The sequence below is a fragment of the Pipistrellus hanaki genome (genome assembly GCF_964339955.1).
Source record: "Pipistrellus hanaki genome assembly, chromosome: 16".
Lineage (NCBI taxonomy): Eukaryota > Metazoa > Chordata > Mammalia > Chiroptera > Vespertilionidae > Pipistrellus > Pipistrellus hanaki.
The window spans coordinates 17347355-17374191 of NC_140518.1; the positions used below are offsets into that span (position 1 = coordinate 17347355).

At 56.8% G+C, this 26837-nt stretch overlaps 3 protein-coding genes across 4 annotated transcripts in view; 2 read left to right on the top strand and 1 right to left on the bottom strand.

The window, feature by feature from the left end:
- The first annotated feature begins 3193 nt into the window (after positions 1 to 3193).
- On the top strand, positions 3194 to 14253 carry ICAM2 (intercellular adhesion molecule 2). The gene is made up of 5 exons (XM_084862188.1): positions 3194 to 3571; positions 8351 to 8447; positions 10658 to 10924; positions 12230 to 12550; positions 13519 to 14253. Exons 2-5 carry the CDS (start codon positions 8387 to 8389, stop codon positions 13695 to 13697), a joined length of 828 nt encoding a protein of 275 aa, XP_084718314.1. The 5' UTR covers positions 3194 to 3571; positions 8351 to 8386; the 3' UTR covers positions 13698 to 14253.
- Positions 14254 to 14556: 303 nt separating this feature from the next.
- PRR29 (proline rich 29) lies at positions 14557 to 17177 on the bottom strand (the record flags this gene model as incomplete). Its single annotated transcript, XM_084862340.1, has 5 exons — positions 14557 to 14672; positions 14861 to 14931; positions 15074 to 15282; positions 16065 to 16171; positions 17042 to 17177. The coding sequence occupies 5 exons, from the start codon at positions 17175 to 17177 to the stop codon at positions 14644 to 14646; spliced, it is 552 nt and encodes a 183-aa protein (XP_084718466.1). The 3' UTR covers positions 14557 to 14643.
- A 9376-nt stretch (positions 17178 to 26553) lies between these two features.
- Positions 26554 to 26837, top strand: part of SCN4A (sodium voltage-gated channel alpha subunit 4) — a 48427-nt gene continuing 48143 nt past the window's right edge. The window contains exon 1 of one of the 2 annotated variants that reach the window (XM_084861804.1): positions 26554 to 26605. The gene's annotated coding sequence lies outside the window, so the exon portion shown is untranslated. The remainder of the gene's footprint in view (positions 26606 to 26837) is intronic. The other variant, XM_084861805.1, reaches the window with a different exon arrangement.

The following is a 26837-nucleotide window of genomic DNA, read 5'->3' on the forward strand; positions in this document are numbered from 1 at the left end:
GGAGATCTCATACACTTAGGTTAAAAAGCTCAAGGACCAAATGAATTGGGGGGACCGGTTGGGATACATACAGATTTTGATGGCATTGCTGTTCAGAGGCCCTTCGTGTGCTAACAGCTTGTTCTCTAAGATGGGACATACACTTACCCCCAAAGATTGCCTTTCATTTATTTTTTTAAAAAGGAAGGGCCCTAGTTGGTTTGGTTCCGTGGATAGAGCATCAGCCTGTGGACTGAAGGGTCCTGGGTTCAATTCCAGTCAAGGGCACATGCCTGGATTGCGGGCTCCATCCCCAGTAAGGGGGCATGCAGGAGGCAGCCGATCAATGATTCTCTCTTATCATTAATGTTTCTGTTTCCCCCTCTCCCTTCCACTCTGAAAGCAATTAAAAAAAAAAAAAAAAAAAAGGAAGGGAGGGAGGAAGGCTGTTTGGAATGGCAGCAGTAATGTTATGTTTCCATCAAATCTTATTTTCTTTTTCTCTTTCCAGGAAGACATTCCCAGCCTCTCCTTTCGTGGAAGGCCTGGAGCCGGCCAGTGCAGGCCACACGCAGTTCACTCTGCAGCCTGCCTGCTGACTGACGAGTCCTCTGGGGATGTGTGGTCTCTGGCTCTGGACCGAAACCCACTGAAACTGGCTCCAGCAAAAAGGCCAGAAGAACTGGCTGGTGGACGCTCACCTGCGGGAAAGGCCTCAGGCATGGCTGGAACCATCAGAGCACTTTCACCTCTTCTCTGAGCATCCGACCTTCTCACCTTTTACAGACTCACTGCCCTGTGAATGGGAGTCTCGACTTCCTCTGATCTCTGCAACCTTGCAGGAAAAGACTCTTTACCCAACTTGTTTAAAACACACACACGCGCGCGTGCGCACACACACCACGCTCACACACACTCACGTAAATACCTGAAATACTGCAATGCCAACCTTGGTGCAATCATTTGGCCAGGGAGGTGGGCTGGCGTAGGACAGGAGCTCCACAGAAAACCTGTTTGTGGCCGAGAAAGGAGGGGTTCTTCTCCAGAAGAGGCAAGTCCAGCCATCCCTCCTGTGGGAAATGTGAATGAGACATGTGCCCTAATTTTTTAAACACGTTTTTATGTATCCTATTAATAAAAGGCTAATATGCAAATAGACCGAATGGCGGAATGACTGGTCACTATGACACGCCCTGATCACCAGGGGGCAGACTCTCAAGGCAGGAGCTGCCCCCTGCTGGTCAGTGCGCTCCCACAGGGGGCGTGCCGCTCAGCCAGAGGCCAGGCTCACAGCTGGTGAGAATAGTGGTGGTGGCAGGAGCCTCTTCTGCCTCCAGGGCAGCACTAAGGATGTCTGACTGCTGACAGGCCTGCTCCCCATGGCGACCAGGTCTAAGCCAGCAGTTGGACATCCCCTGAGGGCTTCTGGACTGCGAAAGGGTGCAGGCTGGGCTGAGGGACACCCCTCTCAGTGCACAAATTTTGTGCACCAAGCCTCTGTGTGTGTGGGGGGGGGGGGGCTAATATGCAAAGTGACCCCCAGGAGTTCTAGCAGGAGAGTGAGAGTTCGATTACTTGCTATGACTTACACTGACCACCAGGGGGTGTCATGGAATGAAGGAAGGCCCTGATCAGCCCTGATCGCTGGCCTAGGGACCCTACCCATGCACGAGTTTTGTGCACCAGGCCTCTAGTATAGATAGATAGATAGATATAGATATAGATATAGATATAGATATAGATATAGATTTCAGAGAGGAAGGGAGAGAAGAGAGATGAGAGGAGAGGAGAGGAGAGGAGAAAGAGAGAGAAACATCAATGATGAGAATCATTTATAGGCTGCCTCCTGCACCCCCACACCCCTCCTGGGGACCAAGCCTGCAACCGGGCATGTGTCCCGATGGGGAATCAAACCTGACCTCCTGGTTCATAGGTTGATGCTCCACCACTCAGCCACACTGCTGGGCCCTAATCTGTACCTACCACAGATACCATCAAAGCTCTGAAGTCACGGGGGCTCTGCAGAGCCTTTGGGCCTGAGGCCCCCACCTCGACCTTCTCCCTTGCTTAAGTTTTGACAGCAGTGTGACAGGAAGTTTCCGAAACGAACTTCTGTGAAGAAACCAAAACACAAAAGCACCAGGAGAGATGGCTTCGAGCCTAGAAGGCCCTGCGTGGGCACGGCCTTGACCGCCCTGTTGGTCCCTGACGTTGTCTACTCTGTGACGTGGCTAAGCCCGGAGTTTAAAACGGGGCTGGCCTCTGGGAGCCAGATCCCTGCTCGTGGGGGGGCCTCGCTGGCCGCCTGGCACCCACCTCTGCACCCAGCTTTGATACCCTCCGCCTATTGGGACAGTCCCTGTGCCGGGGCAGTTTCTTTGTCTGTTTGTTTCTGTGGTTTTTTACCGCTAGGCGAGGTGGCAGGTGGGAAGTGGTCGGAGAACGCGATGGTTCTTGGTCACAGACAGGTTTCTGTGGTGGGGCATGTGGAACACAGGGACACCCAGCTCAGGGGTGTGGACTAGCTTCCTGCAGGGGCAGCTGGTGGCTCACCCTGGAGCTATAGCCTTCATCCCAGGCCCCAAGAGAGAAGAAAATGGCATGGCAGTTCCTCAAAGAATTAAACAGAACTACCGTGTGACCCAGCAACCTCTCTCCTGGGCCGGGGCCCCGAGTCAAAGCAGGGAGATGGAGAGATACTTGTTCACCCGCAGTCACGGGAGTGTTCTTCACAACAGCCAGAAGACGGGAGCAACCCAAGTGTCCATTGACGGAGGAGTGGATACACAAACATGGTCTGTCTGTACCGTGGGAGAGTACGCAGCTTTTAAAAGGAAGGCCATTCTGCCCTGGCCGGGCAGCTCGGTTGGTTAGAGCATCATCCCTCGATGCCAAGGTTGTGGGTTCAATCCCCAGTCAGGGCGCAGACATGAATGGGTGGATGTATGTGGAGCAACAAATCAATGTCTCTCTCTCTCTAATCAAAAGTTTTTATTCTAACGTAATTAAAAACTTAAAAAGAGGACGGTAATTCTGACATGTGCTACAGGATGGATGAACCTCGAGGACATTGTGCTCAGTGCAACAAACAGTCAGGAAAGGACCAAGATCCCACTTGGATGAGGTCCCTAGAGTCGTCCAATTCCTAGGAACAAAGAGTAAAGCAGTGGCTGCCAGGGACGGGGGGAGGGGTGGCTGGGGACCGTAGGGCTTCTCGGGAAGTTTCAGCCTGGGAGGATGGAGAAGCTGGGAGATGGACGGTGGTGCACAGCAGTGTGACAGTACTGGATGCCTCAGACTGCACACCAAAAAAGACTAACATGTGACATTGTTGGCTGTGTATATTTTAATCACCCCCCCTTTTTTTTTCTTTAAGGGGGGAGCGGACGGAAAGTGATTTATCTAGAGAGGAGAACCAGGCACAGGAAGCACGTGACTTCTGGGTGGAAGGGAGAAACCTGAATTAACACGTCAGAACCCAAGACGCCAGGGCACCCAGCGGCAGCATCTCATGCAGCTCCCACCTCTCGGGGCGCCCTGGACCCCGGCCGCCCTGCCTTCCCCGGCACTCACTCCGTCCAGCAGATGACAGGTAAGGCCACGCTTCTCTCCTCCCTTGGCAGAGTGGAAGGGGTTTGGGATGGAGCATCAAAGCCTGAGTTTCAATCCCTCCCCCGCCCTGGACCTTCGTGTCCCCCCACCACACACACCCCCCAAGCGCGGGGTTGTGGGGGGAGGAGGCTGGAGACCCCACTGGTCCCCAGCTCCACGGAGCTCCCGTGTGCTCTCTGAATTCAGGAGCCGTGCTTTGTGGTGGTTTCCTGTTTTTGTCCTCTTGTTTCCTCTCCTGCTCTGTACCGGCGACAGATTTAGAGCCGCGGGGCTGCCTTCTGGTCCGGGGACCCACGCGGGTGTGCCCTGGGCCATGTGAGCCGGGCTGGGGCGTGGGAAGGGACAGTCCCCAACTTCTGGGCTTGCATCTGGGGTTGATGACAAATCCCAGTGGCATCCCCCCTCCTCCGTGAGAGGGGACTTCCTCCCGTTCCCACAGAGCCTCCTCTTTTGTCCAGGCACGTGGGGATTTGTCTTTTCTCCTGGCATCCTTTTCGTAACATGTAAAGTGTGGCACATTACGTAACATAGGTAGCACACATTTATGTTCAGCAGGGTAGTATGGACAGGCCTGAACCCAACACTCAACACAGGGATGACATGTTCCTAAATCTTGCATCTCTACCTGTGCGTTCCTCGCCTCCCACCCAGAGGTAGCCACCTTCCCGATTTTCTTAGTGCTTTATCACATATGCATGCCTATTCTGCTTTGTTTCATACTTCTTGGCATAAATTATTTATAGTCATTTTTAATTGAGGTAAAATTCACATAGCACAAAATGTGTACCGTCTTAACCATTTTTTTTTTTTTTTTTTGGTGTGCTTCTTTATCCATAGTTGAGACATGTACAGTAAAATATCTCACTAGGCTGGTGGTTTGATCTCTTGGTAGTTTTCTCAAGATAGATGCTGACACATTTAGAACTATTAGGACTTTCCAGTGAATTGATCCTTTAATTTAGGCAGCCATTTTATCTCCAATCAATATCTTTATCCTGAAAGTCCTCTTTGTCTGATAGCAATAGTTGGTTGTGGTGAGTACATGCATGTTTTTTTTTTTTTTTGCAACTAATCTCGAGTTTTCTCATACAAAATGGAAACTTGACGCATCAAACAACTCACCAGGCACCGGCAACCACCATTCTACTTTCTTTTTCTGTGAATTTGTAATGTCTTCTTTTCAAAAAATATATTTTTATTGATTTGAGAGAGGAAGGAAGAGGGAGAGAAAGATAGGAACATCAATGATGAGAGAGAATCATCGATTGGGTGCCTTCTGCACATCCCACATGAGGGAGCGAACCCCCACCGCGGGCCTGTGCCCTGACCAGGAATCAGACCACGACCTCCTGGTTTACAGGTTGACGCTCAACCACTGAGCCTGCGGCTGGGCTGGAACATCTGCTTTTTCATCTTGTTCCTGTTTTCATTGCTAAGAATGTTTACTTGTGCCTTCTTCTGTTTCTAAACAGATATGCCCATTCTGTTTATTTTCTCAAGAACTGATTTTGGCGTTATCCATCCTGTCTACTTTGTTGTCTAGTTTATTGATTTCTGTTTGTTATTCTCTTTGAGTTTACTTTTGGGTTTACTTTGTTTTTTATTTTTATTTTTCTAACTTTTTGACTACTTACATTGGATGCTTATTTCAGACTATTTTCTAGTACAAGCATTAAAATTTATACAAGCTAAATAAGGATAAATAAATAAATAAATAAAATTTATACAAGCGAGGTATAAATTTTCCTCTAAGTACCATGTTTGATGTATCCCATAAATTTTTTTATATGTTTTTTCATTACTATTCAATGCTAAATCTTTTAAAATGTGTTATTACCCCCCCCCCCTTTTTTTTTTCCTTTGACCCATGGGTTATTTAGGGCATGTTTTTACATTACCAAATATATGGAATTTTAAAACCAACCTTTTAAAAAATTTGAATTCTCTGATTTATAGGTACCTAGCAAGCTTTCAAATTGTGTTTCAGCTCTTCTATTCATGTACTGATTTTTTATCTGCTTCATTATTCATAGTTGAAAGAAGTGTATTAAAGTCTCTTGCTTTGATAGGGGTTTTATCTCTTTGTTCACTTAGCTTGTTCCTAGTAAGTATTTTTATCGTTAGAGTCCTCTCTGTCTGATGTCAGCGGAGCTTTCCTGGCTTTCTCCTGGTTACTGTTTGCCTGATTACTGTTTGTTTTTTTCCTTCCTTTGACTTTCCACCATTCCATGCTCCTGTGTCAAGATCCGGGTCACGCCCATTTGCTAGTCACATCGAAAATTGTGGTTTCTAAGGGAACCAGCCTGAATCACATTAAAAACCTGAGGATTTGACCCTGACGGGTTTGACTCAGTGGATAGAACATCAGCTTGCAGACTGAAGAGTCCCAGGTTCTATTCCGGTGAAGGGCATGTACCTTGGTTGAGGACACATCCCCAATGAGAGGTGTGCAGGAGGCAGCTGATTAATGTTTCTAACTCTCTCTCACCTCCCTCTCTGTAAATAAATAAATAAATAAATAAATAAATAAATAAATAAATAAAATATATTAAAAGAAAGATAATTTAAAAAAAAATCTGAGGATTTATAAAAATCATGGAACCCTGGTTGTCCCAGTTTATAGCCCAGCTGTAGCCTCGGGGGGCAGCAGCAGGAGAAAGATGTGCTAAGTGGGCCCTCAAGAAGGTGGTTTGGGTTGTTTATTAAGACTGTCTTTCATTCGTTTGCTAATCCACCATCCATGCAGCTACTGACTGAACGGTTATTAAGACCTACTGTGTGCCAGGCAGTGTCACTTCCTGGCGGCTATAGCTCCTGCCCTCATAGATGGAAAGGCCAGTGGGGAGGGAGGGGAGACTGACCTGTGAGCTCTCAGGAGGCAGTACGCCTGTCTAACAAAGCCATGCGCACAGGCCTGGTTGGCCCCAGCTGTGACTCAGTTTCCCCTTCTGTAAGATGGGGACAGTAACAGGACCTGCCTGGTAGAGTTGGGGGATTCATTAGTTAATATTTGCAGAGTGCTTGTGACTAGCAGTCAGTAACTGTTCACTTTGTTGTGTTACTGGTGTGATTGCTTTTGTAGTGATTGTTATTATTATTCGGACCCAGTGGAGGCCACAGAGCCCCACCACAGCAGGGCTCACTGTCTGATCCGCTGGGGCGGCCCCTCAGCCTCTAGCTTGGGGGAGAGGAGTGTTTCCCGCAGCCGCACTGTGGGCTGGAGTTCAGTCCCACTCTCTTCTCCATCTTCTCTGAGGCATTCCGAGGCCCGGCGAGCGGCCTGTCTCCGGCTTCCCCGGGTCCCTGCTGACAAGCGCTGCCCTCCACGGCCACACTCCGTAGTAGCAGCAGCCGAAGAGAAAGCCATGGCCTCTCCCGCCCTCCCACCCCAGGAGCGAGGTGTGGCCTGAGCCCTGGAAACGCTGGGCCATCCCTTTGGCAAGGCCCCCTCTGCGGGGGGAGATGGGGGAACAGGGGGGCACGGCTGAGAAAGCAAGGAAGCCTGCTGCTTTCCCCCGGGCCTCCTGGCCACAGCTGGAGCCATAGAAGCCTCCTGCCAAGACCCTCCCCTCCATCGGAACCCCCCCCACTGCTCACTGCGTCCGAGGGTCCCGCAGCAGGTGGCAAAGCTCCAGGAAACACACGCAGCTTGTCAGACCCTAACCCCAGACCTCCGCTCCCCACCTGTTCGGGGAGGGGAGACCCCACAAGCCAGGTCCGGAAATGGAGGCTGAGGGTTTGGGCTACGGTCAGACTGATCCCATGACCTCTGTCTGTGCCTGGGCTGCGGGGCTGGGAGATGCCTGAGGCTGTCGCCTCAGACCGTCCCGTATGGGCTGAGCAGGGACAGGTCGGGGCTGAGAGCCATGCGTGTCTGACGGTTTATGTGGATCTGTGCTGGGCTGTTAGCTGGAGTGCCTCCAAGTCTAAGGTGACCAGACGTCCCGCTTTTGGCGGGACAGTCCCGATTTTTAACAATTTGTCCCATGTCCCCGTTTTAAAAACGTCTTGATTAGCCGAAACCAGTTTGGGTCAGTGGTAGAGCGTCGGTCTGCGGACTGAAAGGTCCCGGGTTCGATTCCGGTCAGGGGCATGTACGTTGGTTGCGGGCACATCCCCGGTAGGGGGTGTGCAAGAGGCGGCTGGTCGATGTTTCTCTCTTATCGATGTTTCTGGCTCTCTATCTCTCTCCCTTCTTCTCTGTAAAAAATCAATGAAATATATTTAATAAAAAAAAAAGTCCCGATTAAAAGTCCCGAATTTGGGAAAGAATCCCGAGGGACGCGGGACAAGTTGTTAAAAATTGGACTGTCCCGCCAGAAGCGGGACGTCTGGTCACCTTATCCAAGTCCCACCCACTTTCCCTAGAAAAGCCCCGCTCTGTCTGCATTGCGCGGTGACCCTGTTCTGGGCAGGCCCTGACTGCGGGCATTTTCTTCCCAGCGGGGACCCCAGCAGTGTGTCCTGTGAGATTTGGGGTTCCCTCATCTGGGGCGTGTGGTCGTCACTGTCTTCTGTGCCCATCCAGCGCACCGGAATCCTGTGTGCACACACAGCACTCACACACGTGTGTGCAGGCACGTCACTGACACGCGTGTACCTCTGCCGGAGCTCGCCCCAGGGTCAGGCGGTGGCCGCTTAGCGGCAGCTCCGCCTCCTCGCCGGACTCCAAGAACCGCTCAGAGAATGAGAGGAAATGAGGTCACCGGCTCCTAAAGGCCCGGCCACCCCTCCCTGACCCCTCGCTCTGTCTCCGCAGGCCCCCTCGGCCGCCGGCCCGCGGACGCCGTCTGAGATGGGCCCTCTCTGCCGCTGGGGCCTGCCCGCCGCACTCCTCGCCCTGCTCCTCTGCCCAGGTGAGCGCCGGGGTCCGGGGCGGGGCGAGCCCGGGCGTCTCCGAGGCTTTGGACAGTGGCCCCGCTGCGGCCCCAGGGTGCGGTGGGAACCCAGCTGCCCTGGGCCTGGGCGCAGGCGGGGCTCCCGGCCGGCTGGACACCGGGCTGCACGGCCCCGCAGCCTCCCGGCGTGTGGGCGGGGCGGGTCGTGGAGACTACATGGTGGGCGGAGTGGGGGCCTCCGGACGGGAAGCTGCTGGGGTTCAAGAGAAGGTGAAGGCATGCCCTCGCCGGTCTTCAGATGCGGCCCTGGGCACAGGAGCGGCGGCAGAGGGCCTCACCCTCTGGCTCTCCTCAGAGCGAAAGTGAAACCGCTCCCAGCGGGTCCAGAGGACGGTGAGGGGAACATACCACCGGTGCCACGCACCCTGTTTTGGACAACCTGCCAGGAGCTTTTATTTTATTTATTTATTTTTTAAACTTCAATCTATTTTTTTTTATTATATCTTTATTCTCTTTTTCATTCTTTTTAAAAATATATATTTTGTTGATTTTTTTACAGAGAGGAAGAGAGAGGGATAGAGAATTAGAAACATCGATAAGAGAGAATCATCGATCAGCTACCTCTTGCACACCCCCTACTGGGGATGTGCCCGCAACCAAGGTACATGCCCTTGACCGGAATTGAACCCGGGACCTTTCAGTCCGCAGGCCGATGCTCTATCCACGGAGCCAAACCGGTTTCGGCATGCCAGATGCTTTTAAAGGGCTGTCTCATTGAACCGTCACATCCACTTTGGGAAAGGAATGACTAGCCCATTTCACAGATGAAGAAACCGAGGCTCAGAGAGAGCAAGCACCTTGCCTGAAGGTCACGTAGCTGGCAGGTTGTGAACTCAGGATCCAAGCCCAGCTCTGTGTACCTGCAAAGCCCGCCTCTTGCCACGTCATTGTATTCTACCATCTGGGGGCTGCGTGGGGGCGCGGCGCTGGCACAGGCTGGGCCCCGCTGGTTGGGATCGAGGACCTTCCTGGTCATTGCTGAGAGAGAGGGGAGTGCGGAGGGCTCAGTCTCCAAGCATCACATGCTTCCTGAGTCCGTCACACACAGGACAGTGGGGAACGGGCCCTGCCTTCTAGACGTTCCGACATGGCGGAGGGAGAGTCCGGACGAACGTGAATCACTGGGACATCCGGGGCCATGGGCGAGGGGGCCCCCCTTCCGTTCTGACCTCCGCTTCCCCGCATTCCTCCGCGCTGAGCCAGAGCATCCTGGCACCTGGCGGTTCCTTCCGCAGACACAGCACCCCCACCCCGGCCCAGGGCCTCCCTGGGATACGCCCCGAGACGTCTGCAGGGCTCACCCCCGCCTCCCTCGTGTCTTTGCGCAAATGTTATTTCAGTGAGGCCTGTGCTAACGTGCCCCCCCTCCCCCTCCCAGTACACATACACCCCGTTTCCTTTCCCAGGCACTTACCACCGTCCAGTGGGCTGGATGGCTGTTCATTGTTATCTGTTTTCTTTTCTTTTCTTTTATATTTTATTGATTTTTTACAGAGAGGAAGAGAGAGGGATAGAGAGTTAGAAACATCGATGAGAGAGAATCATCCATCAGCTGCCTCTTGCACACCCCCTACTGGGGATGTGCCCACAACCAAGGTACATGCCCTTGACCGGAATCGAACCCGGGACCTTTCAGTTCGCAGGCGGACGCTCTATCCACTGAACCAAACCGGTTTCGGCTATTGTTATCTGTTCTCTTCACTGGGATGGGAGCTCTGCAGAGGCAGGGTTTGGTCTGCGTTGTGCACTCGCGCAGAGCCTAGGACAGTACTTGGCACACAGCGGGTGTTCAAGGAGTATTTGAGGGAGAAAGGAGAGGAGGAGGGATGGGCTGAACCTGGGCCCAGCCCACCTCCCTCTCAGAGAGGCGGGCGGAGGCGTGCAGGAGGGAGGGCACCTTAGGGCTGGGCCTTGAAGGTTGGCTGTGTTCCCCCTCCATGGGGAGAGAGGGGCATGAGGAAGACTTACCTGTCCGGCGGTGACAGGCTGGAGGAGGGGCAGCCAGAGGCAGGAAGGCAGCCCTCGAGGCCTGAACAAGGGTCAGGGGTCTGGGAGCAGAGGGACCATCCCTGGCCTTCCTGCTCTGGCCCCGCCCTCTCGGTCAGACTGGGCCGCTCCCTGGGCGGGACGGCGGGGACATCTGCTGCCCGGAGTGTCCGGTCTTCCAGGGGCCGGGGTGGCGGCGTTCGACGTGTACGCGTCGCCGGAGCAGCTGGTGGTGAGGCACGGGGCTTCCTCGGAGATCAACTGCAGCACCAGCTGCCTGCAGCCGACCATCGGCGGCTTGGAGACCACCATGAGCAAGGTCCTGCTGGACAAGCAGCCTCAGTGGGAGCGGTACCAGGTCTCCAACTTCTCCACCGACACCATCGTCTACTGCCACTTCACCTGCTCCGGGAAGCAGATGCTTAGGAACGTCAGCGTCACCGTGTTCCGTGAGTGCCTCTCGCAGGGCCTCCGCCCCGGCCAGAGCCGTCCTGAGTGCTCTGCCCCCCAACCCCCCCACCCCCACCCCGGGCTCCTGGGCTGACGAGGAGCAGTGCCGAGGCCAAGGCCATGGGCTCAGAGTCTGCTCCCACCCTCTGGCCTCCCTGGGCCGCTGGCAGCCCCGCCTCGAGGCCTGCTAGGAGAGGGCGGTCCCCGTGCTCAGCCTCCTCCCAGCGCAGCAGCAGCCCCGTCTGTCTGTCTGTCTGTCTGTGGAACACCCCAAGCCCCCTGACAAGCGGTGGGGGCACCAGCAGGAGGGCTGCACGCTCTCCAGGGACGGGTGAGGAGTCCCCACGTGCTTTGCTCCTCCCCTCGGCGAATGTGGACCCCTCACACACACACACACACACACACACACACACACACACACATATGCCTGCCCACGGCCATGGAGGCCAGGATGGGCCGGGTTCTACCACCATCACGGCCCTAAGGCTATTGCTTGGATCCTCCCCTGGACCGAAGAAAGGGCGCCCTAGATCCAGCACACTGTCCCGGGTGATGGAGGTCTGGCTCCGAGGGAAATTTGGGCTTGAGAGGGGGTGGAGGTGGCTGTGAGCTCACCCTGGAGAACGAAGGCAGGTCTGGCGTTGGCCCCGCCTCTTAAGTGAGAACTCACAGTCCGTGCCCGGTCCCAGCGAGCACTCCTCTGCATCTCTCTGAACACAATCACCCAACTGTCTAATTTTTAAAGTTCTGGAGAGAAAGGGGACAGATGCAAACACATATCTTTCTCGTTGGCTGCACATTTTCTTTCTTTCTTTCTCTCTCTCTCTCTCTTTTTTTTTTTTTTTTAATGTTTTATTGATTTTGTACAGAGAGGAAGAGAGAGGGATAGAGAGTTAGAAACATCAATGAGAGATAATCATCGATCAGCTGCCTCTTGCACACCCCCTACTGGGGATGTGCCCACAACCAAGGCACATGCCCTTGACCGGAATCGAACCTGGGACCTTTTAGTCCGCAGACTGACGCTCTATCCACTGAGCCAAACCGGCTTCGGCTGGCTGCACAGCTTCTGATCCTCTCTTTGGAGACAGCTAACCACCTCCAGGCCTGTCCACCGCAGACACCATCGTGTTCCTAGAACTGCCACCCAGCACTCCTCCACCCTGAACTGCCTCCTTCTTCCTCTCTTACCCGCTGGACCACAAGCCCAGCCGGGGACCTGAGCACACGGTGCCCAGAGGGGGTGCTCTTGGCCGGGTGGGCCTGCTGGGACTGTGCCCCCACCGCCCCACTCCTCCCCGCAGACCCCCCGGAGCGAGTGCTGCTGAAGCTGCAGCCCACGTGGGTGACGGTGGGCAGAGCCTTCACCATGGAGTGCCGGGTGCCGGCGGTGGCCCCCCTGGAGGGCCTCACCCTCACCCTGCTCCGTGGCCAGGAGCCCCTGCACACGAAGACCTTTGGGGGGGCCACGGCCGCCCCCCAGGAAGCCAGCGTCACCCACAACAGCACGGCCCACAAGGAGGACGGTCGCCACAACTTCTCCTGCCGGGCGGAGCTGGACCTGCGGCCTCGCGGTGGGAGCGTCATCCGGAGCACCTCGGAGCCCCAGGCGCTGGAGATCCATGGTGAGGCGGCCCCGCCTGCCGGCGGGGGGAAGGGCAGTGCATTCGCTGTAGACCCTTTGGGAAGTCAGAACCGTAGCCCACTCTCCGCCAGCTCCCAGGGTAGGCACCAGGGGCCCCGCCCCCGATCCTGAGGGCTTCCTCGTATGCTCCCTCCTCCCTGACGCTCTCGCCAAGCCCCCAGCGTGCACCTGGACCAGGTGCTTGGCCATCAGTGAGCTGTGTGACCTTGGCCAAGTCAACTTCCTCTCTACAATGAAAAGGTTGACCTAACTGACCCCTCTGGTCTTCTAGAACGCCACTGTTCTTTGGTTCTTTTTGTATCGATTAGTCCTCACCTGAGGATATTTTCCAATGATTATAGAAAGAGCGGAAGAGGGGGGGAGGGGAGAGAGAGAGAGAGAGAGAGAGAGAGAAACATTGACACGAGAGACACACATTTATTGGTTGCCTCCCGTGGGCACACCCCCCTGACCCAACTGGGAATCAAACCCACAACCCTCCGTGCTCATCTACACCGGCCGGCGGTTCTGTGACTCCGGGTGGCAGGTGTTCCCTGTCTTCAGAGCGTTGGTAGAAGCTCCCGCGGCTCTGCCCAGGGAGGGGTCGGCGCGCACTGTCCAGGCCATGGTGTCCAGAGGCCACATGCTGTCCTCACAGCCTCCCCGGGGCCTGGCTGGCCGCCTGGAGCCCAGCTCACCTTTCCCCTAGTCAGTACCCCGTTTGTCACTCGTCCCGGTGACACGCGGCGGCTGCAGGATGGAGGGGGGTGGATCTCTCTCCCCTTGGGCCCTGGCACCTAGGACCACAGCACTTTTTTTTTTTTTTTTAAATCTTTATTGTTGAAAGTATTACCTGTGTCTCCTTTCCCCCCACGGACCCTCCTCAGCCCCCTCTGCGGCCGTGGGTTATGCATATGTGCACACAAGGCCCGAGGCCTTCTCAGACCGCTGCCCCTCCCCCCTCCCCAGAGCCGATGCCGGACAACCAGATGGTCGTCATCATCGCGGTGGTGTCGGTGCTGCTGCTCCTGTTTGTGGCGTCCGTCCTGCTGTGCTTTGTCTTCGGCCAGCAGTGGCACCAGCGGCGGAGAGGCAATTACGGGGTGCAGGCAGCCTGGCGGAGACTGAGGCGCTCCTTCCGGGCGTAGCCTGCCTGCGGGGCGGGGCCCTGCCACGGCAGCCACCGGACTCAGCGTGGCTCTCAGGGACGTGGCCCGTGGCCCGGCCACGGCGGAGGGACCGTGACCAGCAGCCGAGGACCGTGGGGACCTTTCCTTTTCAAGGCTGAATACAAACACCTGGACTTAACCCTGTGCCTCAGGTCCCCTCCTGGGAGAGGACTCAACAGCGGGGAAGGTGACTGACTCACTGGGCCTACACTTCTCTCCCCAGACGCCTCCTCAGGGTCCCTCCACCCTCTGCTCACAGCGGCCTCGGGCCAGCCAGTGCTGACCAGCCCAGGCACTCACGGAGCCCAGTGACGTGTGTGCCCTGGCCTGGCAGGACAGAGACTCTGTTCCCTCACAGCCCTCGGGAACGTGGGCCACTTCCTGTCGGAGCAGGACATGGCCAGCAGAGCCAGCTTCCTGGGGTGCGGTGGAGGTTGGGGACCCCAAGGGATCTGGCCCGGCTCCAGGACCCTCCCAAGCAGGCCTCTTCCGCCTCTTGGCCTTGACAGCGCTGTGGACAACAGAATCCGTCTTCTCTCGCCTCCTGCTCCATTATTAGGCCACGCTGAGACTCCACAGCCCTGGCCTTCCCAGGGAGAGGGGTGCGGGACGGGGGCCTGGGGGGCTCTGGTTCCCAGCCTCCCCCTTGTCCGGGAAGCAAACAGTGGGGCAGAGTTACGGGTGTTTGTGTGGGTCCCGGGCCTTGAACAGTGAATAACCTGATGCAATTACTCCAGACAAGAGGTCGGCTGGTTCCGGGTCTGAATGGGAAGGAGAGGGGGCTGATTCACCCTGGAGGGAGGGCCTGCTCGGGGTTGAGGCAGAGAAGGGTGTCGGGTGTGGCCTGAGCACCAGCGGGGCCCTCGGGGGGGCCGTATCCAGCCTCGCAGTGCAGCTGGCGTGGGTCCCTGGCCAGCGTCTGTCTTCACAGTAAGCTCTCAGCATCGTAGTAATCTGGGGCGGGGGGGAGGGGGGGAGCACCTCATCTTGACTCCCTCCTGCCTCAGGGGACCCCAAGGAGGGAGAGGGAAGGGGACAGGCCAGTGGCCTGCAGCAGTGACAGTACCCCCGCCTTCAGGGGAGCACGACCCTCCCGACCATTCCTAGGCCTGGACCCTCCTGCCCACACACCCTGCCCCTACCTGAAGCCGGGGGTACATCCACACCCACAGTCCCCGTGGCGCTGGGGGGTGGAGGGGGGGGCACGGCTCTCCTGAGATGGGGGTGAGAAAAGAAACGCCCCCATCAGAAGTGTCCTCTGCGGTTAGACCCACAATGATCACCCCCCCCTCCCCTCCAACCCCCACCCCCAGCCCCGAGACAGCTCTTCCAGCCCAGCCCTCCGCCTCACTCACACCCCCCTTCTCCTGGCCGGAGGGCGCGGCGGGGTCCTGGGAGCCTCCTGCAGGGGGCGCTGTGGGGCAGGGGGCAGGAAAGGCGCCGGCCAGAGCGGCAGGAGGCCCAGCGCGGGCGGCGGGCCGGGCAGGTAGTGGTGGTGGAACACCACAGGCCCTTCCTCCTGGGCCTCCGGCTCCTCGTCCTCCTCACTCTCCTCCACGAGGACCTGGGGTTGTGCGAGCGGGAAGGGGAGATGGTGACACAGGGTCGGGCTCTCCCCACCCCCACTCCTCTTTCCAGACACGCATCGCATCGTCAAATGGTGGTTGATGTTGGCTCCCTGCAAGCAGGCACTCGGGGGGCATTCTGCAGGCGGGAAGCCTGAGGCTCGAAGAGCTTGAGCCGCTGGGCTAAGGTCACCAGCTAATAAGAGGCGAGCGGGGCCGGGAGAACCCAGGTTTGGCTCCGGAGCGGGGTGAGGGCCCAGGCCCTGGAGCCGCTCCTCCCTGGGCCGCTGAGGGCTCCGCCCGCCCGGGTGGTGGCCACACCCTCACCCCCAGCCATCAGAGCCCCGTGTGGCTGCCCAGGGCTGGTTCGAAGGCCTCCTGCCCCTCCCCTGAGCCTTTCCTCATGCCCCAGCCTGGCGGGCACGCAGGCAGGGCACCCTCCTGCGCCAGCACAGCCACGGTTGCCTGGTGTTTGTGGTCATTCATTTATTCACTGGCTTCTCAGCGAACATCAGCCCCTAAGTGCCAGGCGCCTGCAGCCCAGGGGGGACACACGGCAGGACGCCCCCTTGAAAGCAAGGCCTGTGGGGTCTGGATGAGGGACCCCCGCCCCCACCCCCCGGAGACCGGCACAGACCCAGCCAGAGCGGGCGGGCTGACGTCCTGCCCCTTCACCTGGCCCTCTCTCTCAGGGGATCCCCAGGTGGATCCCACCCCGGACCTGCAGGTGGGCACCCCGGGGTGGGGGGTAATTCCCCCACCATTCCCCCCAGCCTCGCACCTGGGGGCCGGAGAAGGCAGGCCAGGGGTTGAGCGCTGCTGCCACCAGGCGACCCAGGATCAGCTGGTGCATCTGAGCATTCTGCAGCAGCAGCAGCTCCATCAGGTCTAGGGGGGCGAGGTTCAGCGGGCTCAGCCCCCAGCTCTGCCCCCACCCCAGCCTCTGCCCCCCCAGCCCTCTGCCTCCAGCCCAGCCTCTGCCCCCCACCCCAGCCTCTGCCCCCCCAGCCTCTGCCCCACCCCAGCCTCTGCCCCCCCAGCCCTCTGCCTCCACCCCAGCCTCTGCCCCCACCCCAGCCTCTGCCCCCCACCCCAGCCTCTGCCCCCACCCCAGCCTCTGCCCCCACCCCAGCCTCTGCCCCCCCAGCCCTCTGCCTCCACCCCAGCCTCTGCCTCCACCCCAGCCTCTGCCCCACCCCAGCCTCTGCCCCCCCAGCCCCTGCCCCCACCCCAGCCTCTGCCCCACTCCAGCCTCTGCCCCCCCAGCCCTCTCCCCCACCCCAGCCTCTGTCCTCCCAGCCTCTGCCCCCACCCCAACCCCTGCCCCCACCCCAGCCTCTGCCCCCACCCCAACCCCTGCCCCCACCCCAACCCCTGCCCCCACCCCAGCCTCTGCCCCCCCAACCCCTGCCCCCACCCCAGCCTCTGCCCCCACCCCAACCCCTGCCCCCACCCCAGCCTCTGCCCCCCCAGCCCCTGCCCCCACCCCAACCCCTGCCCCCACCCCAGCCTCTGCCCCCCCAACCCCTGCCCCCACCCCAGCCTCTGCCCCCACCCCAGCCTCTGCCCCACCCCAGCCTCTGCCCCCCCAGCCTCTGCCCCCACCCCAACCCCTGCCCCCACCCCAGCCTCTGCCCCCACCCCAGTGCCTTTCCCCCCCTCGACACCCAGCTCTGGGGCGCAGGAGGGGGTGGTGATGCAGCCCCAATGCCCAGACCGGTGCGGGGAGAGGGAGGTACAGGGAGCCGGGAGTCTCACCCTCCTTCAGGCGTCCTGGCTGCGGGGGTGGCGGTGGGACGGCCCACGGGAGGGGCTGCAGGACCGTCACCCAGGGCTGGGGAACGGGGGGAGCGGAGGAGGGATTAGGGGCCCACCCCCTCGCTCCGCCATGCATACACCCCCACCCCCTCCCCATCGCTGCCTCCTAACCCCGCAGGGGCTCTAAGCCCCCTCGGCGCCCCCTTGGCCTGCCCGCTCCTGCCAAGTCTCTCCCCCTCCAGCTGGGGTCGCTCTCCTCCTCTCATCCCCCCTCACCCCCTCCACGGTTCGGACCCCCCCCCCCCGCCCATCCGAGTCCCTCCCCAGCTCTGCCAGGGCCCCAGGCTCCCGGCCCAGGCGGCCTCTGCCCGGCTCAGCCTCACCACGGGGGCCGCGCTTGGCGGCGGGCGGTCACGCCCGCGCCCTCCGCTCCCAGAGGCCATGGCCGGCCTTCGTCAGGGTTACCTTGGCGACGGGACGCCCAGCCTCCTCCGGCCCGAGCGGTCCCGCCCGCCCCGCCGCTCCGGTGCCTGGGGCGTTGGCTGATCGTCACCTTCAGCTCTCCGTCCTCCACCTCCAAGGGCCTGGGGTCCCCGGGACCCAGCCCCACCAGAGGCCCGATGTCCGCCCCCCAGCCCCCTGCACCGGGCGGGGCTGGGTCTCGTGTCTTATTCCTCCCGCAACTCCAGACCCTTACGCACACCCCCCCACCCCCGCCCTCAGCCCCTGACCTGGGGGCTCCTGTTTGGTGAGTGAAGGAGCAGCTAGAGAGGCCGGCTCTAACTCAAGACACTTTGTTTTCCGGTCCCAAAGCTCCATTGACTTAGAATAGGGGTGTCGAACTCAATCAGAGAAGGGGCCAAAATCTAAAATCCAGCCTAAATCGCGGGCCAAATGGTTTACTGAACAGTCATAAACTGACAATGTCATAAACTGACAGCGGAGTGCAGTGATGACAGCGCGGTGCGGGCCACATTGCAAGGCCTGGCGGGCTGGATTTGGCCCGCGGGCCTTGTGTTTGACACGTGACTTAGAATCATGATGAGTTCATCAGGAATAGAGTTCTGTAGGATCAGGCGGGAGGAGGGGCGGGGGAGGGAGGTGGGCAGAGGGTCTGCTGTCTGTCGCTCTGAGTCAGAGGGGCATCCTTGGGCCAAGGGTGGTTTCTGGAGCAGACCATGGAAGGAAGCACCAACCGAGTTCACGGAAGGGCTGGCCTCTTACCCACCCCCACCCCTTCCCCTTCCCCTTCCCCTTCCCCTTTGTAGCTGTCTGCTCCCTGCTCCTTGGCCAGGGCGGAGAAGCTGGGAGCTCAGCAGCAGGACCCAGTATTGTCCCCCATCCTGGAAAACTTACCAAAGCGTGCATTCTTTGACAGGAAGTTACCAAGGTCTTCTTCGCTCAAGAACAGGTGAGCGGGGAGATCTATTTCGGTAGCTGTGAACTTCGTAAGACAGGCCCAGAGCAGCAGTGAAGGAAAATCAGGACAGGAAGCTGGGATTAGCACCCGGTGGTTCGCCCTGCCCCCACCCCCACGTCTGTTCAGCAGCCCTTCCCCGCAGGCCTGGCCCCGGCGTCTAAAATCAGAATGACCGGTTCCACCTCCTACTTCGTGCCTCTGTCCCTGTCTCCAGGGGACGGGGGAGGGGTTGTCTGTGGACAGCACATGCGCTGCCCTTGTGGGTCTAATGGCTTCAACGGCCACCAGCCAACAGGATGGGGCCCGGTGGTCACAGGCCCGGGGAGTGGGAGGACACCGTTCCCTCTCCAGCCTCTTCCAGGGAGAAAGACACGCCAGTCCTTGAGCTCACCATCAGCTGTCTCGACCCAGGAGGGGCCCGTGTGTGCCAGGCGCCTTCTGAACACAGGACACGGTAGTGTGGCCTCCTGGGTCCAGCGGTGTTGGGAGGGGAGACCCGCCATGAAAAGAGAGCCAAGATACAAGACTGTGCACAGTCACCCGTGGATCCTGAAGGGGGAGGACTCATCACTGAGGGATGAGTTCTGAGAGAGGGGGATGGGGCCAAGTAGTGTGGGTGGAGCAGGCACCCAGGCTGGGGACGCGGCCAGCAAAGGTGCAGGTGCAGGAGTGGGCAGGGCCTGTGATGACCCAGTGAGTCCAACTGCCTGGCTGAGCCGGAGGAGCTGGGCAACAGGAGGTCCCAGCAGCCCAGACAGAGACAGGCCAGGCTCCGAGGCCTGGTGATGGGACTTCGGGTTCACCATGGGGGTAATGAAGAGCTCTGGGTGAGAGAAATAAGGCGGTGACGTGCACACAGCCAGGTTTCAGGAAGATGCATCTGGTCCCTCACATCTTTGCTTAGTGTCCACCAGGATCAGAGGGAACACATGTCTGGTGGGGTATCTTCCTAGGGGGATACAGCTCGGTCAGTGACCATGTTGGGACAAAACAAGCAAGTCCAACTCGCGGGCTGCATTCGGCCCACAACAGCCATTTTTTTTTTAAGTTTATTTTAAATATATTTTATTGATTTTTTTTTTTTTTTTTTTTTTTTTTTACAGAGAGGAAGGGAGAGGGATAGAGAGTTAGAGACATTGATCAATTGCCTCCTGCACACCTCCCACTGGGGATGTGCCCGGAACCAAGGTACATGCCCTTGAACAGAATCAAACCTGGGACCTTTCAGTCTGCAGGCCGTTGCTCTATCCACTGAGCCAAACTGGTTTCAGCCACAAGGAACATTTTTGTGGCCCAGCCAGCATAACAGTATGGAAGAAACTTTGTAATAAAAATTCCATAACTTAATTTTTACAATATCCTATTGTTCATAATTATTAATAACGAACTACAACGTTCACTAATGACTGATGTCTATGATCGTGTTGCATTCATTTCCCTTATGTGCCTATGTGTAGGCGCACCATTTCTCTCCACTAATGCCAGCAGCGAATATTTTAGCAGCCAATTGCCATGTCATTAGTCTTGTTGCTGACTTGTTTGGTGTGTGCAACAGGAAATAATTCACTTTCAGAGAACAAGAAAAATAGTTTTATTTGCATTACGCTTATTAATTTGTGCAGTTATTCAGGGTCTGGCAAGCTAATGTCCAAGAAAAAAAAATATTACTTTTTATTAACTCATTTATTTCAGCCCTTTGTATTCAGCATGTTTCTATTGAAATAACCTACGTTTCTATGAAAATTGAAGCTTTTGTTTTTTTGCGGCCCACATAAACTTAAACCTTGTTTAGCTGGCCTGTGTTAGCCTTTGAGTTTGACTCCAAGAATGTATGCATGGGGTGTCCCAAAGAAATGTGTACACTTTGAATAATTATTAATTCCAATGGTTTGTTCTTTTCAGATTTAACCCACTGGAATTAATTATTCAAAGTGGGTATACATATTGGGGGGACACCCTGTATTGATGTGGAATGATGTCCAAAAGAGTTGAGAAAACAATCAATAAGCATAGTAAGATCTTATTTCTATTTTTAAGATCAAAGGTATGTGTGTGCGCGCGCGCATGCAGAGAGAGAGAGAGGCAAGGAGGGAGGGAAAAAAGAGACAGAAAAGATACAGAGACAGGGAGGCAGGCAGGAAGAGAGAAGCAACTACTGAGTTGCTAGTTGCTGTCAGGGCCTGACCACACCTCCCAGCATCCCTCAGGGCCTCCTGCAATGGTCCCTGCGCTCATTTACGGTCTCTGCCCGGGGCATTTTCTGGCCCCAGCCAGGCATCCTGAGGTTGTCCCAGGAGCAAACCTGAAGCATTAAGAGCCAGGAGTTGATGGTAAGCTCCCTGCCTCCTGGCCTCAGTTGGACGACTCTGAGGAGTCCTCCCCACACTCTCTCAGCGCTCTCCGTGGCCTTGCGCCCTGTGGAGAGCGACCACAGTGTTTGGACAGGTTCAAGCCTCGGACTGATGAGAGGGCACAGTCCTCTCATGGCCACCTGCAAGCAATTATAGCCAACAGCTGTAGTTGTAAGTTTGAACCTGTGGTCCGAACACTTGGGCCCACGTGCCTGAGTGATGTGGGCTTGATAGAGTTCAGGTGCATGTAACTGAGTAGATTCGAAACCCACCGGAACTTGTAACCACGCCCTTACTTTGCCTCGTGGCCTCTGGCTGTAAAATAAAGAGGCGGCTTACAGGCCGTGACCCTGTCGCTAGCTCTCCATCATAGAGCCTCCCCATCAGAGAGGGCAGCGTCCCACCCAGACCCAGCTCTCTTCCCTTGTCAGCCTTTTCTCCATCCTTCACCGCCCCCTCTCAGGGTGGCCAAAGCTGGCTGAGCTGGCGCGGCACATAAGGCGCCCGACGCTGCGTGTGCCATGGCCCTGCCCGCTCGCCACGGCGCCCCAGCTGTCCCAGTGACAGCCTGTTGGTTTTCTCCTCTTCCCAACACTTCTCCACTCCCTCACAGTGCCTCCTGAGACTTCCTTCCACACAGACTGCATGCTCCCAAATCCTGGCCGTTGCGGGGATCCAAACGAAGCCACCAGCCTCCCGCTCTCTCCCTGTCTGCCCCCAGGCTGCTGAGAACGCCAGGCCAAAACTATTCTAGAAGCTCTTAGGATAAAGGTGTGTTTGGTGAAGTGAAACCCTGCAATCAACATTAAAGAAAATTAGTCTAGGAATACAGTGGTTACTGAATTAAGCCGAGGCAACCTGGAGGCAGGGAGGCCAGCAAGGAGGCCCTCACCCTACTCCCTCTGAAGGGAGCCCAGTGCAGGCTGGAGGTGACTGAGGGAAGCTGGCAGGAAGGGGTGACGGTTCAATACCTCGGGTAGAAGATTGCCCGTGAACCCTACACAAATCTTGTGCTTCAGAAGACAGGGCTGAACCAAAACGATCCTGCTTCTATTCAGTCAGAGTTCTCCGTCAGAGGAAGCGGAAGCATTTGCTATTTGAAGAAAGGAAAAGCTACCCACTTCTCTGCCAGAGCTATTTTATTTGTGGAAGATCCAGCCTCAGCCCAACCCTGGAGCTACTGGCCCCGCCTACTATTCTTTCCTTTGAGCCGTGGGCCACTCCACCTATTTCCTTTTCAGGCTTTCTGTTTGTTTTTTTGTTGTGGCAGATTGTTTTTAGTCTCCCGAGATAACATGTACCCGAAGTCCTTGGGTAGATCTTGCCTTGGTAAGATCTATTCCTGGGACGAAGCGAAACATGGAAAAAGGTCTCTCATCAAATGTCGTCGAAGTTTTCTTTTTAGGAGGTGAACATCGAACGTTACCCCAGGCTATTGATAGAGGAATGTGTATGTAAACTCCCGGGAGTTGACAGGACTGGAAAAATGAGCTCCCGCCTTCCTCCCCCAGAAAAGGAGGGCAAAGGGCCACGCCTAAGAATTCCCCTGGAAACTTCCCTGCTTCTCTCGGTACCGGTAAGGATGCACCCAGCAGAGATGACCCAACCGGGGGCCCTTTTCTTGGGCTCAGTCCCTCAAGAGGCACAAACTGGAAGGCATTAGACCAGTGGTCGGCAAACTCATTAGTCAACAGAGCCAATGTCAACAGTACGACGATTGAAATCTCTTTTGAGAGCCAAATTTTTAAAACTTAAACTTCTTCTAACGCCCCTTCTTTGAAATAGACTCGCCCAGGCCGTGGTATTTTGTGGAAGAGCCACACTCAAGGGGCCAAAGAGCTGCATGTGGCTCGCGAGCCGCAGTTTGCCGACCACGGAGCTAGACTCTGAGGGTTGGAGGAAAGGAGTTGAATGCCTGGGCATGGTGAAGGAGCCATGAAGGCACACCAGTGGAGACTGGTGTATATCCTATATAATAAAAGGCTAATATGCAAATTGTCCCCTCGACCAGGCAGGCTGAACAAACATCCATGCACGAATTCATGCACCAGGCCTCATATATACTGAGTGGCCAGATTAGTATGCATTCTGGCCATCAGTGTAGAGTAGGGGTGTCGAACTCAATCAGAGAAGGGGCCAAAATCTAAAATCCAGCCTAAATCGCGGGCCGAATGGTTTACTGAACAGTCATAAACTGACAGCGGAGTGCAGTGATGACAGCGAGGTGCGGACCACATTGCAAGGCCTGGCGGGCTGGATTTGGCCCGCGGGCCTTGTGTTTGACACATGTGGTGTAGAGGATCCTGAGCAAAGAGATATTACTTTTTAAAAAAAAAAAAAAAAAATATATATATATATATATATATATATATATATATATATATATTTAATATATTTTATTGATTTTGTACAGAGAGGAAGGGAGATAAAGAGTTAGAAACATCGATGAAAGAGTCATTGATCAGCTGCCTCTTGCACACCCCCTACTGGGGATATGCCCGCAACCAAGGTACATGCCCTTGACCGGAATCAAACCCGGGACCTTTCAGTCCCCAAGCCGACACTCTATCCATTGAGCCAAACCGGTTTCGGCGGCAGCCAAACCGGTTTTGGCGGCTTAAAAATATTTTTTAATTGGTTTCAGAGAGGAAGGAAGAGGAAGCGAGAGAAAGAAACATCAATAATGAGACAGAACCATTGATTGGCTGCCTCCCACATGCCCCACACTGAGGATTGAACCTGCAACCCAGGCATGTGCCCTGACGGGGAATTGAACCTTGATTTCCTGGTTCACAGGTCGGCACCCAACCATTGAGCCACACCGGCCAGGCGAGATTACTTTCTTTTGTTTTAATACATATAAGTCCCGAGAGGACTAAGATGGGCCCTCCTTCAGCTTTTGGACCAAACACTGTGGCCAAGAGGATTGGCTAAGCCCAGGCAACATGGCCCTGACTGTGGCTGGGCCAGGGTGGCAGTCCTGCGGCGGCGGCCCCACCAGAATTGCACATTTGAAGCAGGGACCCTTCCCCAAAGGAAAGAGGAGAATTCTCACAAGAAGGAGTGTTGATCCCTCTGTGGTTGTGAGAAAAAGTCATATTTAACATACAGCTTTGTTCTCCAATCAGCCCCTTCCCTAATCCAAAAGACACCTTGTGCAGATTAGAAAAATGAGCCCCTCCTTCTAGACCTTTCACTACCATCTGCTAGAAAATTGTCATTTTACATGCACAAAGCTAGAATGGCGACAAACGTGATTGGTGCCCAGAATTGTGAAGTGGACACAGGACAACCAGAGGCAGCAGCCCTGCCCTCCACGTGCTGCAAGGTCCTTCAGCTCCTTCCATCCCTCACTAGAGAGTCTTACCCCGCAGGGCGCCGGGCAGAGGCGAGGCAGAGGCCAGAGCCGTACCTGGGAATGCCAGCTGCCTCCCGCCACCTCTCCTCAGAAGAGGAAGGAGCAGAGTGCTAGCAGGGGGACAGTGGCCAGGCGTGCCAGACAGGGGCCATCAGCAGAGCCAACAAGCCACAGTAGGGCCAGGAGGGAGGACAGGGACCCCCAGGAGCAGCTTTGGGGAGACCCCTTGGGAGGGATCTGAGACAAAATGTTTGCTTTTCCACCGAGTGTTAGAAGCAGCAGACCCTGGATGGATTAGCAGCCAAGCTCCAGGGAAGCGTCAGGCCAGTGAGCCCAGCAGGATAGAGAACGGCTTAGACCAGGGGTCTTCAAACTACGGCCCGCGGGCCACATGCGGCCCGCAGAGGAGTCTGATCCGGCCCGCCAGGTTTTTTGGGCAGTGAGCGCAGCCAAGGTGTTACAGTAGGAATTAGTAGTTCATATAGTCCGGCCCTCCAGCTCTCTGAGGGACCGTGATCTGGCCCCCACTTTAAAAAGTTTGAGGACCCCTGGAAGCTCCCACCTTGGCCCAGAAGACACCCTCCTTAGTGTGTGAGGTGATGCTCAAACCGCAGCCAAGCCTGGCCCCCAAGGAGGTCCACCTGCCGAGGTTGTGTCCACACAGAATCCCTGGGTGGGGGTGCTGTTGGGCCCACCCCCCGGATGGAGGGTCACCCCTCCCCAGGTCTCCCAGGACCCCCCTCAAGGCCCCCTCTGTCTGGACTCAGCTCTGCTGAGGCTCTGGCTGCCAGAAAAGACAGACTCGAGGATGAGCGGGGGAGACTTGGGGAAAGATGGGGTTCTGTATCTCCTGGGCAGGCGCTGGTGGGAGAGCTGTGAGATGGGGCTTTTCACAGCTGCTCCACTAGGGGTCACCACAGCCCCAGAGTGCAGGGAGGTGGGCTAAACCGGCCGCCTCCCTCCCCCACCACAGCCCCTCCCCAAGCTCCGAGGGACAGATGGCTAGCCAGTGTAGCCAGTGGGGGGGGGGGGGGGGGTGGTGGTGGTGGTGGTGGTGGTGGTGGTGGTGGTGGTGGTGGAGAAATGACCCTTGAGACTGGTGTGTGTGTGTGTGTGTGTGTGTGTGTGTGTGTGTTTGGGTGTGATATGTGTATGTTTGTGTTTGGGTGGGTGTGATGTGTAGGTGTGAGTGTACAGATGGGATACATTTGATAAAAATCTAGTGACCGCAGTACACATAGGTGTCCCTTTGTACATGTGAACAGGAGGATGTCTGTGGGCAGATAACTGCATGGATATAAGTAACGTGCGTGGAAATGCGTGAGTGCGTGAGCTTGCCTGGGAGTGGGAGTGTGTGCACAGATGCACACCCAATACAAGACCAGTGTCCGTGGCGTGGCATTCGTGTTCACCTGGCGGGAGAGTGCCTGGGGCTACATAACGCAGCAATGCACATGTGTGCTCGAGCCTGACGTGAGTGTGGAGTGTGTCTGAGGTGTGAGCAGGACACGTGTGTGCGTGGGTGGGCCACGAGCAGAAGCGTTTGTGTGACTGTGTGAAGGGTGATTTCTGTGTAAGGCTGAACACGTGTGTGTGTACAGGCAGTCCTCGGGTTACCCTCGGGTTACGTCGAACTCGACATACGTCATTTCATGGTTACGTCGCCATCTCCCATTTATTTATAATAAAAAAAAAGTTCCATCATTTCGACGTATGTACATATGTGCTTTGTGTTTTTGATTATTCATTTACCACCAGTAAAGGTGGGGAATTGCTGTCTTTTTTTTAATTTTTTTTTTATTGTGTCACGTCTTTGTTGCTGCGTATGTACTCCGTGTGAGGGACGTAGGGGCTTACGTAGGGGCTTCCGACTTCCGGCGGAAATCGCCTTACGTCACGCCGCACGCGCCGTAGGAACGGATCTCCGACGTCACTGAGGATCTACTGTCACTTGGGATGCGCGTGCACGAGTGTGCGTCAGAGTGTGAGTGTGTGAACAGGGGGGCGTGCGCACAGGTGTGTAAAAGTGTGCGTGAGTGTGCCCACAGGGGTGCTTGTGAAAATGAGCAGGAAGGACCTTTGCTCCCAGAATGGGCCTATGTATGTACGTTTGTCACGGGAGGGAGAGCAGCTGCGTGTGTGCCTCGCGCGTGTGCCCCGGGGTGTGCGTGTGCCTGTGCGTGTGGGTGGGTGAGTGTGTGTGTGCGTGTGGCTCCGGGTGGTGGGCGCCCGCCCAGGCGGCCAGGCTGCGCCGGCTCACCGGGAGATCAGCGCCGAGCTCCCACCTGAAGACCGGCCCGGCCTCAGGTTTCACTCCTGACCCCGTGACATCAGCCGCAGCAGCTGTCCCGCTGGCCCGGCCCCCCGGCCAAGTCCCCCGGAGTCCCAGCCTCGGCCCGAGGTGGGCATGACAGCGAGCACGACTCCGGCCCACGGTGAGTTCCGCGCCCCTCCGCGCCCCGCCGGGCCGGCACCCCGAGGGCAGCCACCCCGAGGGGCAGGCCGCTGGCCCCACGCCCAGCCTGGCCCCGGGGAAGCCGCCACTTCGCTCCGGGCACGGCTGTCCTGCCCGCACCGGCCCTCCTCTCCGGCTGCCCGTGCCCAAGGTCCTGGTGCCTTGACCCTCTGGCCCCAAACGCGCCTCGCCCTGCCTGCCTTCCGCCCCGT